Source organism: Podarcis bocagei (genome assembly GCF_964188305.1).
Source record: "Podarcis bocagei genome assembly, chromosome: 13".
In the NCBI taxonomy this organism is placed as follows: Eukaryota; Metazoa; Chordata; class Lepidosauria; order Squamata; family Lacertidae; genus Podarcis; species Podarcis bocagei.
Genome location: NC_138138.1, coordinates 28,268,100 through 28,283,805, shown reverse-complemented (window position 1 = coordinate 28,283,805; position 15,706 = coordinate 28,268,100). Strand labels below are relative to the sequence as shown.

General features: G+C 47.9%; 1 protein-coding gene across 1 annotated transcript in view; it reads left to right on the top strand.

The window, feature by feature from the left end:
* Positions 1-641: 641 nt before the first annotated feature.
* The window catches only part of PPP1R1B (protein phosphatase 1 regulatory inhibitor subunit 1B), a 51,666-nt gene continuing 36,601 nt past the window's right edge, over positions 642-15,706 (top strand). The window contains exons 1-3 of the mRNA XM_081168714.1: positions 642-1,004; positions 7,103-7,163; positions 13,850-13,872. Coding sequence (XP_081024840.1) covers positions 924-1,004; positions 7,103-7,163; positions 13,850-13,872 — 165 coding nt within the window. The 5' untranslated portion in view covers positions 642-923. The remainder of the gene's footprint in view (positions 1,005-7,102; positions 7,164-13,849; positions 13,873-15,706) is intronic.

Below are 15,706 nucleotides of genomic sequence, written 5' to 3'. Positions count from 1 at the left end.
GTCAAAAGTTGGGTGTCGTCTTATACATGGATCGTTAAAAAAACTTTGAGAGCGATTGCCCCCCTCCCAAAAAAAGGTGAGAAAATTGCTGCCACCGCTGATCATCTGGATTTTCACTTCTAGAGATTTGGCAACCCAAAAGATTTGTTTTTTGTTTGTTTTTTAATAAAAGGGTTCAAAAAAATTGGGGGGCGTTTTATACATGGAAAAATACAGTAATAAATAAAAGGTGCCAGCACTAAAGCACTCTGCACATGTTCAGAGGCACTCTCTTTTTCTTCCTCATTATTTCAAATCTTTCCATTTCAGTATGTCCTGGGGCTGAAGACCTGAACCTAAAGAAAGGGGGAGGCTCTCAGGCTGATGAATCGAAGCCTTGCCAAAAGAGCCAACTTTGGGTGTTTGCTCCCCCCGTCACCTCCAGAGCTCTGCTCATTCACACACACAGCTGAAGGCGGGCAGTTGGCATCCTTTGACTGGCGTCCTTTTAATGGGCACCCAGCCGAGGGCTTGTTAAGAGGCTGAGTCCTCCTGGTGCCCACCTGCCTTGGGAGAAGAGGATTAAATAATTCAGATTGCCGCTGGAGAGCAGCCAGCTGCCCCTCCCCTCCTCTCCCCACCCCCTCTCTTCCCTGCCTCCTCCTGCCCTCGCGTCTCTACCTACACAGTTCCCCAACGCAGCAGGAATGAGGTTTGAGCTCAGCTACCCTCAGTTGCCTTTCGCAGAGAGGGAAGTTGGCACCGGGCACCTCTGCTGCTGCTGCTGTTGTTGAGGGGGGTCCGTCTCTCCCAGGGAGCTGGATCCAGAAGGGGGCTGGCAAGAGATCCAGAGACCCCCATCCCCATCCTTCACAAGAGGGGCAGAGTGAGTGGGGGGCACTCTTCCTTGGCGTAGGCTGGAAGAAGACACGGGCTCTGCTACAATGGACCCGAAGGAGAGGAAGAAGATCCAGTTCTCTGTGCCTGCTCCTCCTAGCCAGCTGGACCCCAGAGCGGTGGAAATGGTAAGGGGGACGAGGGTTAGGGTCAGGGGGGGCAGCAGAGGCGGCTTGGGACTTAGGAATCAAGTTGCTGGGAAGTGTGAGCTGGCACTGATTTGCCGGAGTCTCTCGCAGGCAATCTTTCAGCTTGCAATGCAAATAAGCACATCCAATGTGCTTCATGTTCTAACACACACAGAGAGACGGGAAACACAGGAACTTCGGTCTTAAAAATATATATATTACAGGGAAGGAAGACTTGCTGAAATCTGTGGGACTTATTTCCGAGTCCTCAGGTTAAGCGCGTCTATGAAATGCCCTTTGTACGATGCATATTTCTTATATCGAATGTGTGTGGCTTCCACTCTTTTCTGCTGTGAGCATTTTAGTGCTCCTTTTTAAAAAACGTGTTAAGAGTTTTCTTGTAATTTGCATCATTGCCGTTTTAACTTTGTGTAAGCCTTCCCAGAAACCTGTTGAAGAGCGGGGTGTATGAACCAGCTAAGTAAGAGAATTTAGTATTTGAAGCATTGTGTATTTACGTAGGGATTTGAGTGACTTGCATGCAAGTAACACCTGTGAATGCAAGACCAAAATGAACTAATGAACCCAACTAGGAAAATACAGTTAATGCATTGGAAATGCTCTTTATTCCCTCCTTCCACAGGTGCACATACACGCCCAGATGTGCACTGTTCGCTCTTCTTGCACAACCATCCCTGATTCCAAGCTTATTTATAAAAAGTAGGCACTTTTATCCCACGATGGCCATTTAAGTATACATTCCTGCACACCCCACATTCAGTGTGCGTCCAAACTTTCTTTTCATGCATTTATTTTTACTCCAATGAGCAAATTCTCACATCAGATGCAAATCCCTGATTTTCACACTTGCCTTTGCGCTTTTTGCAATTTCACACTTAAACCATGCAATCACACACATACACACACGGCGAAGAAATCAACACTTTGAAAATTGTAACTTTTGTCCACTTTTTTACAACCATGGTTTCTGGTCCTTATGGCTTTGGAAACTTCTCAGTGGAAGTGTGAGGACAAGTCCTGGTGGAATCTCTGAAATCAGAAACAGGGCTCTTAAAAACAGGATCTCCAGAGATCAGGGGGTGGAGCATCTGCTCTCTACTCTTTGCTCCTCCCTGTGACCAACCGAAGAGAATGTGCGATGCAAAATAAGCAAATATATGTGTGTTTGCAGATGCCCACTTTTCCAGAATTTGAGTTACCTAGATGCAGATTTCACTCTCTCTCTCTCTCTCTAATTAGTTAATTCCACATGCCCACGTAGTATACATAGCCTCCGGCCAGAAGTTTTCTGTGAGTGGCGTTGAGCAAATAAGTCACTGGCTTGCAAACTCTGTTCACCATCCGTAAAATGCCAATACTTACAGCCTATCTCTTGGGTTTGTGTATGTAAGGATATGCACGCCCACATCCACACACACATAATCATAATGTAATTTGCACACTAAAAGTGCTACAGAAATTACAGTGGTGCCTCGGGTTAAGTACTTAATTCGTTCCGGAGGTCCGTACTTAACCTGAAACTGTTCTTAACCTGAAGCACCACTTTAGCTAATGATTTCTGTTCTTATCCTGAAGCAAAGTTCTTAACTTGAAGCACTATTTCTGGCTTAGTGGAGTGTGTAACCTGAAGCGTATGTAACCTGAAGCGTATGTAGCCCAAGGTACCACTGTATTATAATTTCTAGAGCCACGATCTAGTAAGAAAGATGCACTTTCGAATGTGAGAGTTAAGCACGTGTTTAAACCTTTCTCATGGAAACTAGTGGAACTTAACTGTATCAGTGTTGAGGCTATAGACTGTACAGCATTGATGGATTGCATTTATAGACCATCTTTTTTCTCCACAATAACTTTGTGAGGTAGGTTAGTCTGAAAGGCAGTGAATCTTCCTTTCTCTTACACACACAGAGCATGGATTGGCTAGTACAGGGGAAGAATTACAGAACCACAGCCTTGTAGAGTTGGAAGGGACACCGTGGGGCATCTAGTCCAACCCCCTGCAATGCCCAGTGTGGGGCTCAAACCTACGACCCTGAGATTAAGACTCTCGTGCTCTGCTGACTGAGCTATCTCAGGAGACTGTTAGATCTTGGTAGCAACCAATTCCAAATCCCAGAGGGGTACTAACAGCAACCAAAGCAAAGGAGAATCCTTTTGGACCTCTGAAGACTAACCAATATATGGCAGCTGGCGTAAGCAGGGAATGGATTATAGAAAATATCTTGTCAGATGCACAAAGCTGTCAGCTATATATGCATACATTCCATGAGTGCAGCTGCACAAAATTGTAAATATAAAATGCTTCTTGCAGTGGGTGCAGCTTAACGGTTAACACCACCTGTGCTGCTTTAAAGGGTCCAGCCTTCTCCAATAACCTCTTATTACTGCAGTGGAGGTAAAGGTAAAGAACCCCTGGACAGTTAAGTCCAGTCAAAGGTGACTATGGGGTTGCAGCGCTCACTCATCTCGCTTTCAGGCCGAGGGGCATGGGTGGTGCTGTGGTCTAAACCACTGAGCCTCTTGGGCTTGCCGATCAGAAGAGGCTGAGTGGTTTCAGACTGCTAGGTTGGCAGGAGCTGGGACAGAGCAACAGGAGCTCACCCCGTTGTGCGGATTCGAACCGACAACCTTCTGAGTGGCAAGCCCAAGAGGCTCAGTCCGAACCCAGCAGTCCAAAACCACTGAGCCTCTTGGGCTTGCCGATCAGAAGGTTGGCAGTTCGAATCCGCGCAATGGGGTGAGCTCCCTTTTCTCTGTTCCAGCTCCTGCCAACCTAGCAGTCCGGAAGCACGCCAGTGCAAATAGATAAATACCGTAGGTATTGCTGTGGCGGGAAGGTAAGCGGTGTTTCCGTGCGCTCTGGTTTCTGCCACGGTGTTCCGTTGTGGTATAGAAGTGGTATAGTCATGCTGACCACATGACCCGGAAAGCTGTCTGTGGACAAGCACAGACTCCCTCGGCCTGAAAGCGAGATGAGTGCCGCAACCCTGTAGTAGCCTTTGACTGAACTTAATCATCCAGGGATCCTTTACCTTTACTGCAGTGGAGAAGCGAGCCTTCGGTCTTCCTGGGTCTTTGGCAATGGAGTCCAGTCAGATGATGGCAGTGCCTCATCCTTGAGAGAGGGAGGCAGCGGACAGATACTGGCCTTGCAGGCTTATGAATAAAATATTGGGGGGCCCTGATAAACCCCACCCAGCATAACTGATCACATGACACAGCACACACACATCATTTGAATGGCAATACCAGTGACGGATTTACGTATAAGCTAAACAAGCTATAGCTTAGGTCCCCACTCTCTTGGTGGGCCCCCAAAAAATTAAAGAAAAAATAACCTGGATATACATTTCCAAAATACAAGATAAAAAAACAAATAAAATAAAGCCTACATACAGCAACAGTGTTTTGTATAGGCTCCTATGATGTAAGTCATGGGCCCCGCCTGCTAGCCTGCTCCCTAAAATATCACTGGTTTGCTCATTTCTATATACAGGGTGCCTGCATTCTGCATGGACTGGTTACATGGCAACATGTGCAAATGGCTTTAGATACTTATTAGGTCCATAAATTACCATATAGCATATATTCAACACAAAAAACAACAACAATTTGTTGTTGACAAAGGACAGCTGGACATATGAAGGGCCCCATTACCTTCAGTAGCTTAGGGCCTCATCAAACCTGAATCCGGCTCTGGGCAATACCCATCAACCTTGGGGGGCTCCGGCCCCCTCAAATATTTTATGGGGGACCAAAGGGACCTTGGATCCTAGGAGTTGACTCCTATGTCTGAAAAGGGCTGTCCCTGAATGCCCTTCCCCTTCTGCATCAGGGTCTTCACCCCTAACCCCTGAAGATGAGGAACCTGACTCCAGAGTCACCATGACAGAAACACGTGCTGATAAGAAGGTGGAGAACACCAGGAAGTATTCTTTGTTTCAGATTCACGATGATTTGTTCTCATGATGCTCTTGGGGTCGTCACACACAACCCAGCTGCCTGCTCCTGCAAAGTTTTTTAGAGTTGGTCACATACTTCCTGTCCAATCGGTGCACATACTGTAACTCCTTGATGAAATTCCATAACTTTTCATACTACATATGTTCTGGTTTATTTCTGCCTTGCTTTTGTTACGCTATAGCCCCTCCAGACAGCAACAGCACTGGGGGAGAATCGTGGAACAAATGAAAGCAGAATAAATCCACTCCCTACAATGCCCTATGATTGTGTCAGAAACATGTTGCAGAATACGATAAAATGGAGGTAACCCGAAAAGTGATGGGATTTCAGCAAGAAGTTTCCAAACAGGCAATGATGGAAAATGAAGTACAGTGGTACCTCGGGTTACATACGCTTCAGGTTACATACGCTTCAGGTTACAGACTCCGCTAAACCAGAAATAGTGCTTCAGGTTAAGAACTTTGCTTCAGGATGAGAACAGAAATTGTGTTCTGGCGGTGCGGTGGCAGCGGGAGGCCCCATTAGCTAAAGTGGTACCTCAAGTTAAGAACAGTTTCAGGTTAAGAACAGACCCCCAGAACAAATTAAGTACTTAACCCGAGGTACCACTGTAGTGTTAGCACCCCAAAACTTTTGCAGCCACAGGCAAGATTAGCAGGGTAGCATATTATTATTATTATTATTATTATTATTATTATTATTATTATTAGGCTGCCCCAATATCATCACAAGCACAAATAATGAAGAATGCACAGGGAGGGGAAAGGAGGCCTCGGGGGGGGGGGGCTTAAGAGTCCTTCCCACTCTTCCCCACCCCAACGCTTTCTCGTATGCTGAGCAGCATAACAATAATATATTACAATAATATGAAGAGCTGAGCTGGCTGCTTCTTTCCTCATTCGCATCTGATTTGTCTTTATTTCCTCCCCTCTGAGCAGCCAATGGAGACCAGCAGGGACCCAGTCATGTTCTCTGGCATGCCAGGGAGCTCTTGCCAGCCAATTCAGCTGCCTCCTCCCAAGATGCAGGCATGGGCTCTCTTCCCAAGCCACTTACATAGCTGAGGGAGGCATCCCTGAAATCCAGGCACCTCTGGCAATTACCTAGGGCTGTGTTAAAACAGCACTTTATTCCAGTTTCCTTACCTGATCAATTTTTTTTTGCCTTTTACATCTCCTTCCACATTAAGTAAAGGCCACTTCTGGCCATCTAGCAGAATTTAGTTGACATTTAGCACTCATTTCGCTGTTAATTGCTTTGTCCGCAACCCCGTTAACCTGGAAAATTGCAGTATGAAATGTGGGGTGGTGGTGGTTCTGGCATAGAGGTCCTCCCTGCTGTGTGAATTGGGGAGGGGGGCAGAAGTGCACGTGCACATGAAGGGTGGGGTGTGTGTGGCAACAACGTGTTTGATGACGTCCGCTGTTGAGTCACACCACACCCACCGGTGGGAATGAAATGTAGAGCGGCAGGGTGGTATATCGGTCAAAAAGCCACAGTTTCGTAATGCAGCAGGTGATGCAATGAGAAACAAATGTTATGGACAGGGACAGAAGTGCTGGCATTTCAGCTAGGGAGACAAATGCAGCCTCTATAGCTCAGTCGGTAGAGCAGGAGACTCTAAAGCTTAGGGTCGTAGGTTCAAGCCCCACGTTGGGCAAAAGATTCCTGCACTGCAGGGGGCTGGACTAGATGACCCTCGAGGTCCCTTCCAATTCTACAATGCTATGATTCTGTGGTCCCCCATGTCTGAATGCACTCTAATTTGCCTCTATGGCCGTGGAAGGAACAGGATAGGGAAGCCAAAAGCAGTACCTTAAATTGTGCCCACAAGGCTGAAGGAGGACAGGGCATGGGGGAAACTGGCGGTCCCAGTGCTCATTCCCAAATCCAGGAATGGGGCCCTAGTTGCAGCTCCCAAACATGCTCAAAGTCTTGTCTCACAGAGAAGACCTTGCGGTACCTGGCTTGTGAATTTGTACAGGCAAAATTGGCGGGAGTAGTGTGTTCTCAGAACCTCACCCCCTTAAAAAAAAAAGAATGCATTGCCCATCTTTTTCCTTCTCATATTCCTCTGCAAAACTAACAAAACCTCCATATGATTTCCGTTCCAGATCCGCCGACGAAGACCAACTCCAGCCTTGCTGTTCCAGCTGTCAGAAACATCATCCCCTGGTGAGTCTTAATTCTTCTTATCAGGCCAGGATGGGGGAAGGAGAAGAGGACAGGTGGCCTGGGGTGTGGACCAGACAGGCCTTTGGCTTTTCTGATATCCTTAGGTCCACAGTGGCAGCATTTCAATATGTATATGAACATTCAAAAGTGGTTTATATCAAGTCAGAATGTTGGCCCATCTAGACCAAGAGTGAGGAACCTATGGCTCTTCAGAAGTCACTGGACTACAATCCCATCATCCCTGACCATTGGCCATGCATGCTGGGGCTGATGGGAGTTGTAGTTCAGCAACATCTGGAGTACAATGTTCCCCGTTCCTGATTTAGATCCTTCAGCTGGAGATAGCAGGGGTACAGGCAGGGGTTAGGCAGGAAAACAGGTAACAGACTGTATGGCAGAGACCTTCTTTTGCAAAAAAACAAAATCCAGACACTGTTTCCTTGAGAACAACAACAACAAAATTTTTAAATATTTTTGGGATAAGCTAAACAACCTTCCTTCCGATTCCTGTTCTCGATTTATAAAATCTCTGCATGTGTATGATAAGATGCATACCGAACATTTCAAAATTGTTCAGATGCCTGTAAACCCCAGTAACCCAAGGCTGTTCTGGAGCTGTTACATTTGATTGGCTTGGTTTTACAACTTTTTTTTTTATTTGTACAAACGACGTCAGCCGAAGAACTCTGGTTACAGAGCAACTCAGAAATACAACGCTATAAATCAGCAGTCCCTTACCCTGCTCCCCCCCTCCCCAAACAACCACACCTCTGTCAGGTTGGCTGGTAAAATCTCCAAACTGCAGATGAATAGAAGTTAGAAGCTGAGAATTTTGTGGTTTAGGGATGTAGGCAAATACCTTGTACCAAGCCAGATGATTGGTCTGTCTTGCTGAATAAAGTCTACGTCAGCCTTCGTCAATTTGATGCCCTATTGGCGCTTTCAATTACAACTTCCTTCAGGTTGGCGAAAACCGGTAGGTGCTGGCTGGCAACTTCTCAGACAGGGATCCTTCCCAGCCCTACCTGGAGATGCGGGGGCTTGAACCCGCTACAGCCTTCTTTATGAACCCCTCAGCTGTGACCCTTCCCCACCTAGTGCGTTTGTGGCTGGGGTGAGACCCGGCCTGGAGTCTGGCCAGTTCACAGTCTTAGCTGCTACAGTACATTAGCTGCTTAAAAATAAGTGATATACTGCATAAACACACGCTAAACAACTTAATGATTCAGAAATCTTTTGTAAGGAAAATGTAAACTAAGAACCAAGGAAGGGAAATACCACCACCCCCAACATGGAAAGCAGAGGCAACTGCCAGCCGCTGCCCCCCACCCTCCCCATAACAAGCCTTGCTTGTCAAACTGCATTGCAAGAAAGCTCATCGCTGGAGTTTCTTTCTGTGCTCAAGGTTCCATCCAAGCAGCTGGAAAATAAGACTATGTTCCTCAGTATCTCTTGCTAGAAGTGAACAGCCTTCCAGCCCTTGGTAGTTCCTTCTCTGGACAATAGCCTCCCTTGTTGTACAGGGACAGGCAGGGCATGAAGGACAGAATCTACCTATTCCACGGACTGATTCCCTCCCAAGGAACTTTCCGCAACACATCCTCCAGCTATGTTTATGTGGCCAGGAAACTTTCACAGTCGGAACGGTGGGTGAGCAGTGTTGTTGCTTAACTGCAGCTGGAATTTGCCAGTGGTTGGCTCCGTTCCAGACCTCAGAGTTGGGCCCCGCGAGTGCAGTTTCTCGCAGCGCACATTGGGGTGTCTTAACACACAACAGCTTAATTTCTGAAATGAGACCTTGCGTGCTTCCAGACCAGGAGGCTTTATATCACACATAGTGTTTATGAGTCTGTGATTGACGTATATTTCGCAAGACCTCTGTATTATTATTATTATTATAGGATTATTATACATGCACTGTGCAGAGGTCCTGAGCGAACACTTCCTCTGAGCTGCCTTGTTGAAATTCAGACGTGTCTTTAGTAAGCAGCAATAAGTGGAAATAGGTAAAGGCAAAGGGACCCCTGACCATTAGGTCCAGTCGTGGCCGACTCTGGGGTTGCGGCGCTCATCTCGCTTTATTGGCCGAGGGAGCTGGCGTACAGCTTCCGGGTCACGTGGCCAGCATGACCAAGCCGCTTCTGGCGAACCAGAGCAGCGCACGGAAACGCCGTTTACCTTCCCGCCAGAGCGGTACCTGTTTATCTACTTGCACTTTGACGTGCTTTCGAACTGCTAGGTTGGCAGGAGAAGTGGAAATAGACACACTTAAAAATCGAAGAAGAGTGTGCTGGATCAAGCAAAGCATCCCGTTCTTACAGTGGCCACCCTGTGGGAAACCTGCAAGCAGGATTTGACCAAAAGTGCACTCTCCTCTCCTGTGGTTTCCAGCAGATGGTGTTCGGAAGCATTGCTGGCTTCAACTGGGGAAGGCAGAACATAGATCATAGATCATGGCCCTTTCCTCCACGAATTTGTCCAATCCTCTTTTAAAGCCTTCCAGGTTTGTGGCCATGCCTGCCTCCTGTGGGAGCCAGATCCGTAGCTGAACTATATACTGCAGGAAGAAGTACTTACCGTATTTTTCGCCCCATAGGGCGCACCGGCCCATAGGGCGCACCTAGTTTTTTTGGGAGGAAATAATTATCCCCCCAAAAAAACCAGGTCAGGGAATCCAAACCAGGTCGGGGAACAGTGGGATGGCGGCGCTCCGCCTCCCCGCTGTCCCCCGAGCTTGTGGGGCTGCCTGATATCTGCACGAAGCCCGGGGCGCGCTGTGCAGCACGCCCCAGGCTTCAGGATGCAGGCTGCTATCTGCAAGCCTTGGGAGCCCGACAGGAACTCCCGCGGAGCTCCCAAGGCTTGCGGAGAGCTTCCTGAAGCCTGGAGAGTGAGAGGGGTCAGTGCGCACCGACCCCTCTCGCTCTCCAGGCTTCAGCGAAAGCCTGCATTCGCCCCATAGGACGCACACACATTTCCCCTTCATTTTTGGAGGGGAAAAAGTGTGTCCTATAGGGTGAAAAATATGGTACCTTTATCTGTCCTGAATCTTCCAGCATTCAGTTTCATTATTGGGGGGGGGGCTTTCTCCATCCACTATCTCCATGCTGTGCATCCCATAAGGAACAAAAAAGGCTAGGTTGTGCTCAGGTGAGGAACAAACAGAAGCAGCAGTGTGGTGATGGAGCCCACCCACAGAAATGTCACATAACAAACAGCCCGTCACAAAAATCCACTTGTGACTGTGGACATACACAACAGGTCATTTTATACTGATCTGAAATCCAGGTGGAACCACTAAAAGGCAGACACATTGGTGGCGGCGATATGTCCACGATGCAAAAGCATCTGAGAAGTTCTGCAACAAACTCCCATCAGTGTCAGGGTCAGGGTGGAGGAGGAATGGTGCAGACCACCTCCCCAGCCTGACCCTTCCAGAGAAGAAGGAGACAGTTCAGAATGACAACAGAAGTTTAAGGGAGGTCACACCTCAGAGGCAGATGAAGGGAAAAGCTGGGAAATAATGGGAGAGGAGGAGGAAGAAGAAGAAGCAATAGGGGAGAAACAGCTGATGGACTCAGTGTCTTTAGAAAGCATTCAAGACCCGCCCCCTTTCTCCCAGAACACGGTGGGCCTTGAAAGTAGGAGAGCAAAGAGCTCAAAGGCAAAGGGCATTTTCCAGCACCCATAGCACTGACTCATGAGGAAGTGGGAGAGACGGAGGGGGTGGGGTTTCACCCAGAGCAACGCCATTATTCCGAGAGGCCACACTCTCAAGCCTCTCTCTGTGAATATTGCATAAATGCAGATGGTTAGGACTTTTCCTTGTTTTGTCCGTTCCTGGCAACCTGCTGTGGGAGTTGGATCCTTGGCTGCCTGACAATCAGGATGCACTCCTAGCCATGTTCATGCAGAGGTAACCAGAGGTGGTGCCCATGGGTGAAGATGTGCCCACAGAGACCTTCTGTGCTGTCCACGCAGTCCCTTAGACTTGAAAGAAGCAACTCTTTTGTAGCCAGTAAAATAGGTGTGCTTGGTCCCTGGGTGTGGGTGGTTACCTATATTTTTTACCTGTTTGCAAATGTCCCCATGATTGGCGACCCCTTGCTAACGTATTCCCATAAGCCAGGCATGTCCAACAGGCAGATCGTGATCTACCAGTAGATCACTGGATGTCTGTAGTAGATCACCGGTAGATCAGTGGCTACCCCCAAAGAAGCTAAAAAACTTTGGCTCCCCTAAACGGGGCTTTCTTCCCTAAAAAAAGCTCAACATCTGAACCACCAAAAACAGGATTTTCCTTCCTAAAAAAAGCTCAACGTCACTTTCCTCCTCCCTAAAGAAGCTCAACAAGTTTGACCTGAACCCCGCAAAAGGGGGTAGATCACTGCCAGTTTTTAACTCTGTGAGTAGATTGCAGTCTCTTGGAAGTTGGCCACCCCTGCCATAAGCCATTGCTTTAACTCTGGAAGATCTAAACTCCAGGTGGTTACATACTGGCAGTGGCGTAGCGTGGGGGGTGCAGGGGGGGCCGGCCGCACCGGGCGCAACATCTGGGGGTTAGGGCTAGGGGGCGCAAGTCCACGGGTTAGGGGGCGCAAATCCACGGGTTAGGGGGCGCAAATTACTTGCCTTGCCCCGGGTGCTGACAACCCACTCTACGCCACTGCATACTGGTGATGGAAAGGAGCGTGTGAGATGCAGATTGCTGCCTTGTACCAACTCAAACCACTGGCCTATCCAACTCAGCGTCACCTGCTCTAACCAAGCCATGGCCCTCTGGGGATTTCAGGCAGGAGTATTTCCCAGCCCTGTCAGAAGATGCCTGGGCCCAGGCCCTTCCATAAACAACGAATGTGCTCCACCACCGATCTGTGGCCCAACATACAGAAACGGGTTCTGCGGAGCTCAGGCACATTAAGTATGGTTGCGATCTCTTGGGATCATGGACACGTTTAATTGGAGAGGTTCTTCTTCACACAGAAGATCTGGGCAGCTCATAACCAAGACACAAACAGTATTTTTTTTAAACGTGAAGATAATTTTCAGAAAACAAGATACACAGAGAGAGCATTGTTTATCCCTGGCAGTTGAACATTTTTTCCAAGCCAAAAGGTCTGGCAGAGGCCCAGGATGAAACCTGGGTTTTGGCTAACCACTGGAGGGTGAGTTCCAGAGTTCCACCTTTCTGAGTCCTCTCCTTGTTCTAAACGCCATGCTCAGCTGATCTAAAAACAGGGATGGGAACCTTGTAGCCCTCGAGATGTTTGCCGGACTACAACTCCCATCATCCATGGCAATTGGCCTTGTAAGCTGGGGTTGTTGGGAGTTGGAGTCCAGCAACAGCTGGGCAGCCAGAGGCTCTCCACCAAAAACAGGGTGGGGCAGAGTGCCCGGATGCTTCTTTAAGGAGCTACGGAGAAGAGGCCATTTCAGCAGTCAGGCTTGGCAATGAAACGAAGCTCTACCCCATCCCCATACCTTCCAACATTTCTCCAGTGAAATAGGGATTTCCTATTAGATAACAATAATAATTTTACTGTTTATACCCCACCCATCTGACTGAGTTACCCCAGCCCTTCTGGGTGGCTTCCAACACATATAAAAACATAATAAAACATTAAACATTTTAAAAAACTTCCCTATATAGGGCTGCCTTCAGATGTCTTCTAAAGGTTGTATGGTCTCTTATCTCCTGGGCTTTGGGATTGCATAACTCCATACCTCTGACATTTGTCTGATGAAAATAGAGACGTCCTAAGGGAAAGCGGGACATTCCAGGGTCAAATCAGAAATTGGGGTGGCTTCTGAAAATCTGGGACTGTCCCTGGAAAATAGGAACAATTGGGGGCGGGTCTATGTTCCCAGTTGCTGACATGGGCCTGATTTTGAAGAAAGGCCTGTGCGTTGGATTGCGAGTGGGGTGGCTTCTCCACAAAAAAGGCACAGTTACAAAAGACTACGTATTTGGCTTTCACTGACTTATGCCCACCAATAGCTCCATTCATCAGTGGACCCCATGAAGCTTCAACAGGGAGGCAGCTGCTCCCACGCTAGGCATAATGGATTTAACCAGGTTATTACTGCTGAATAGGAGGTAAAACATTCCAGCCTGGTTCATAAATCCAAGCAGCTGAGCAGGTACTCTCTGAACACGACTGCAGGCAATGCCATGCAGGAAAGCTATTTGCGTAAGCGGCTCACTGTGCTGTTTGGGGTGGTTTAAAAACATGCTGATGAGCTCCCATGGTTTGCAGAGGCACTGTTGAAATCAACCCAATGCGGGGAGCCAGTCACACAAATAGATTGCTGTGCCAAGCTGCCTCCGCACAGCCAAGTTGCCAAGTGGTCACCTGCCTGGTTGCTTGAATGCATGAATGAGACGCCCTGTGCCACCAGCACAACTTTGCCACAAAATGCCTATGAACGTGAATCAAGTCCTTTGCACCTCTCCCGGTGTCCTGGAGCAGGCCTCCCCAACCTGGTGGCCTGCAAATCCCAGCGGCCACCACCAATGGCCAGGGATGATGGAAGGTGTCCTCCACAACGTCTAGAGGATGCCACATTGGGTATTTCTGTCTCAGATTGCGGAAATTCAGATTGCAATTCTACGCCTCTCTGTTGTTTGCTTTTACTGACACTGCTCTCTTTTCTTGTTTGTTTCTTTCTTCACCCGCTCGCTGCAGAAGACGAAGGTTCTCCATACCAGGTCAGTATCACCAGTTATACATAGGAGAAGAAGGCATGCAAAGGAAAGGAGCAGTTGGGTGAAAAAGGCTACAAGGGCATATCTGGTTTAATAGTAATTCCTTGTCCCCAGAGATTCCTGGAGATGTTGGGTTGCCTGTCATGCTTATACAGTCATACCTTGGGTTACAGACACTTCGGGTTGTGCGATTTCGGGTTGCGCACCGCGTCGAACCCGGAAGTACTGGAACTGGTTACTTCCGGGTTTCAACGCTTGTGCATGCGCAGAAGCGCTAAATCGCGACCCACACGTGTGCACACGTGGCACTGCGGGTTGCGAACGTGCTTCCCGCATGGATCACGTTCGCAACCCGAGCGCCCACTGTATCTCAGCTTTCTTCCATCCTGATGGAATGGCAATTTGCACAGGCAGGATTCCTAGGTGCTGTGGTGTGCGGCAAATTTTTTCGTAAGGGGAACAGCTAGGGCCAGAGGCGCCAGCTTCCAAGTGCAGTCTAAGGTCAACATTGTGCACGCAGGAGTATTGCACCTCCCTCCCTAAACAGGGCAGAAGCTTCCTGGGCTTTGGGAAGGCGGTGCCAGGCCGCTGATGGGATGCCAGAGCTCTGCTGCCTCCTTACTCAGGGCTGGATTTAGGTTTGATGAGGCCCTAAGCTACTGAAGGTCATGGGGCCCTTTATATGTCCAGCTGTCCTTTGTCAACAACAAATTGTCACTGTTTTTTGTGTTGAATATATGCTATATGGTAATTTACGCCATGCAACCAGTCCATGCAGAATGTAGGCACCCTATATATAGAAATGAGACAACCAGTGATATTTTAGGGAGCAGCCTAGCAGGCGGGGCCCATTACTTACTTCATAGGAGCCTACACAACACAAAACACTGTTGCTGTATGTAGGTTTTATTTTATTTGTTTTTTATCTTGTATTTTGGAAATGTACATCCAGGTTTTTTAGTCTTTAAATTTTTTGGGGCCCCCCAAAGACTGGGGCCCTAAGCTATAGCTTGTTTAGCTTATACATAAATCCAGCACTGCTCTTACTCAGCATTGCTTGGGAATTCTAAGAAACCAAAAAATCAGTGCTGTGCAAAAGCTTCAGCCCTCCATCTTAATTTAAAATGGTGCCCCATCGTATCCAAACATGGACAAAAACCTGCTTCTTGACCTCAGGAACCATCATGAAGACTTTGGTTCGGATATCTCAAGAGGTGTCCAACTGCATAAAGCACAGACAGCATTCCAAAATACACAGTAAATTTCACAGTAATGGCACGCCAGCTTTCTTTCAGGGAGGCTTGTTCCCCATCATTGATCTCATTGGCTACATAATGATAGTATTCTGAGGTGCCCCAGTTTTCTCCAGAACACATTCTGAAAAGCATTGCTGCACTATATTCTGGAGGAGTATGTTATACGCCGCCCAAAACGGTGTGCATTTTCACTCTGCACGTGTGTGTGTGCCTGCCTAGGAAGGAGGCTGCTTCTGAATAAGTGCAGGGTGCTTACTACCCCTCAGTGCTGTTGCGTAATCACAGCCAGCCTCCCCCTCCAAGTATCTATGGGTGTGAGGAGGCAGAATTCCTGAATATGGAGGAGTGGTTGACTTCCTTACTGCTTCTCTGAACAAAGGCTTAGAACATTTTAAGGTGAACTGTTTAACGTGGAAATCAAAACTCCGGCTTTTATGAAATCAGTGGGTGGGGAAATGGTTCTGCTTGAAGAATATTGCATTTTCGCAGCATTCAAGCTTCTGCTTGCATGAGTCTCAGAGACAGCGCATGAGAGCCAGTGTGGTGTAGTGGTTAGGAGCAGTGGATTCATAATCTGGGGA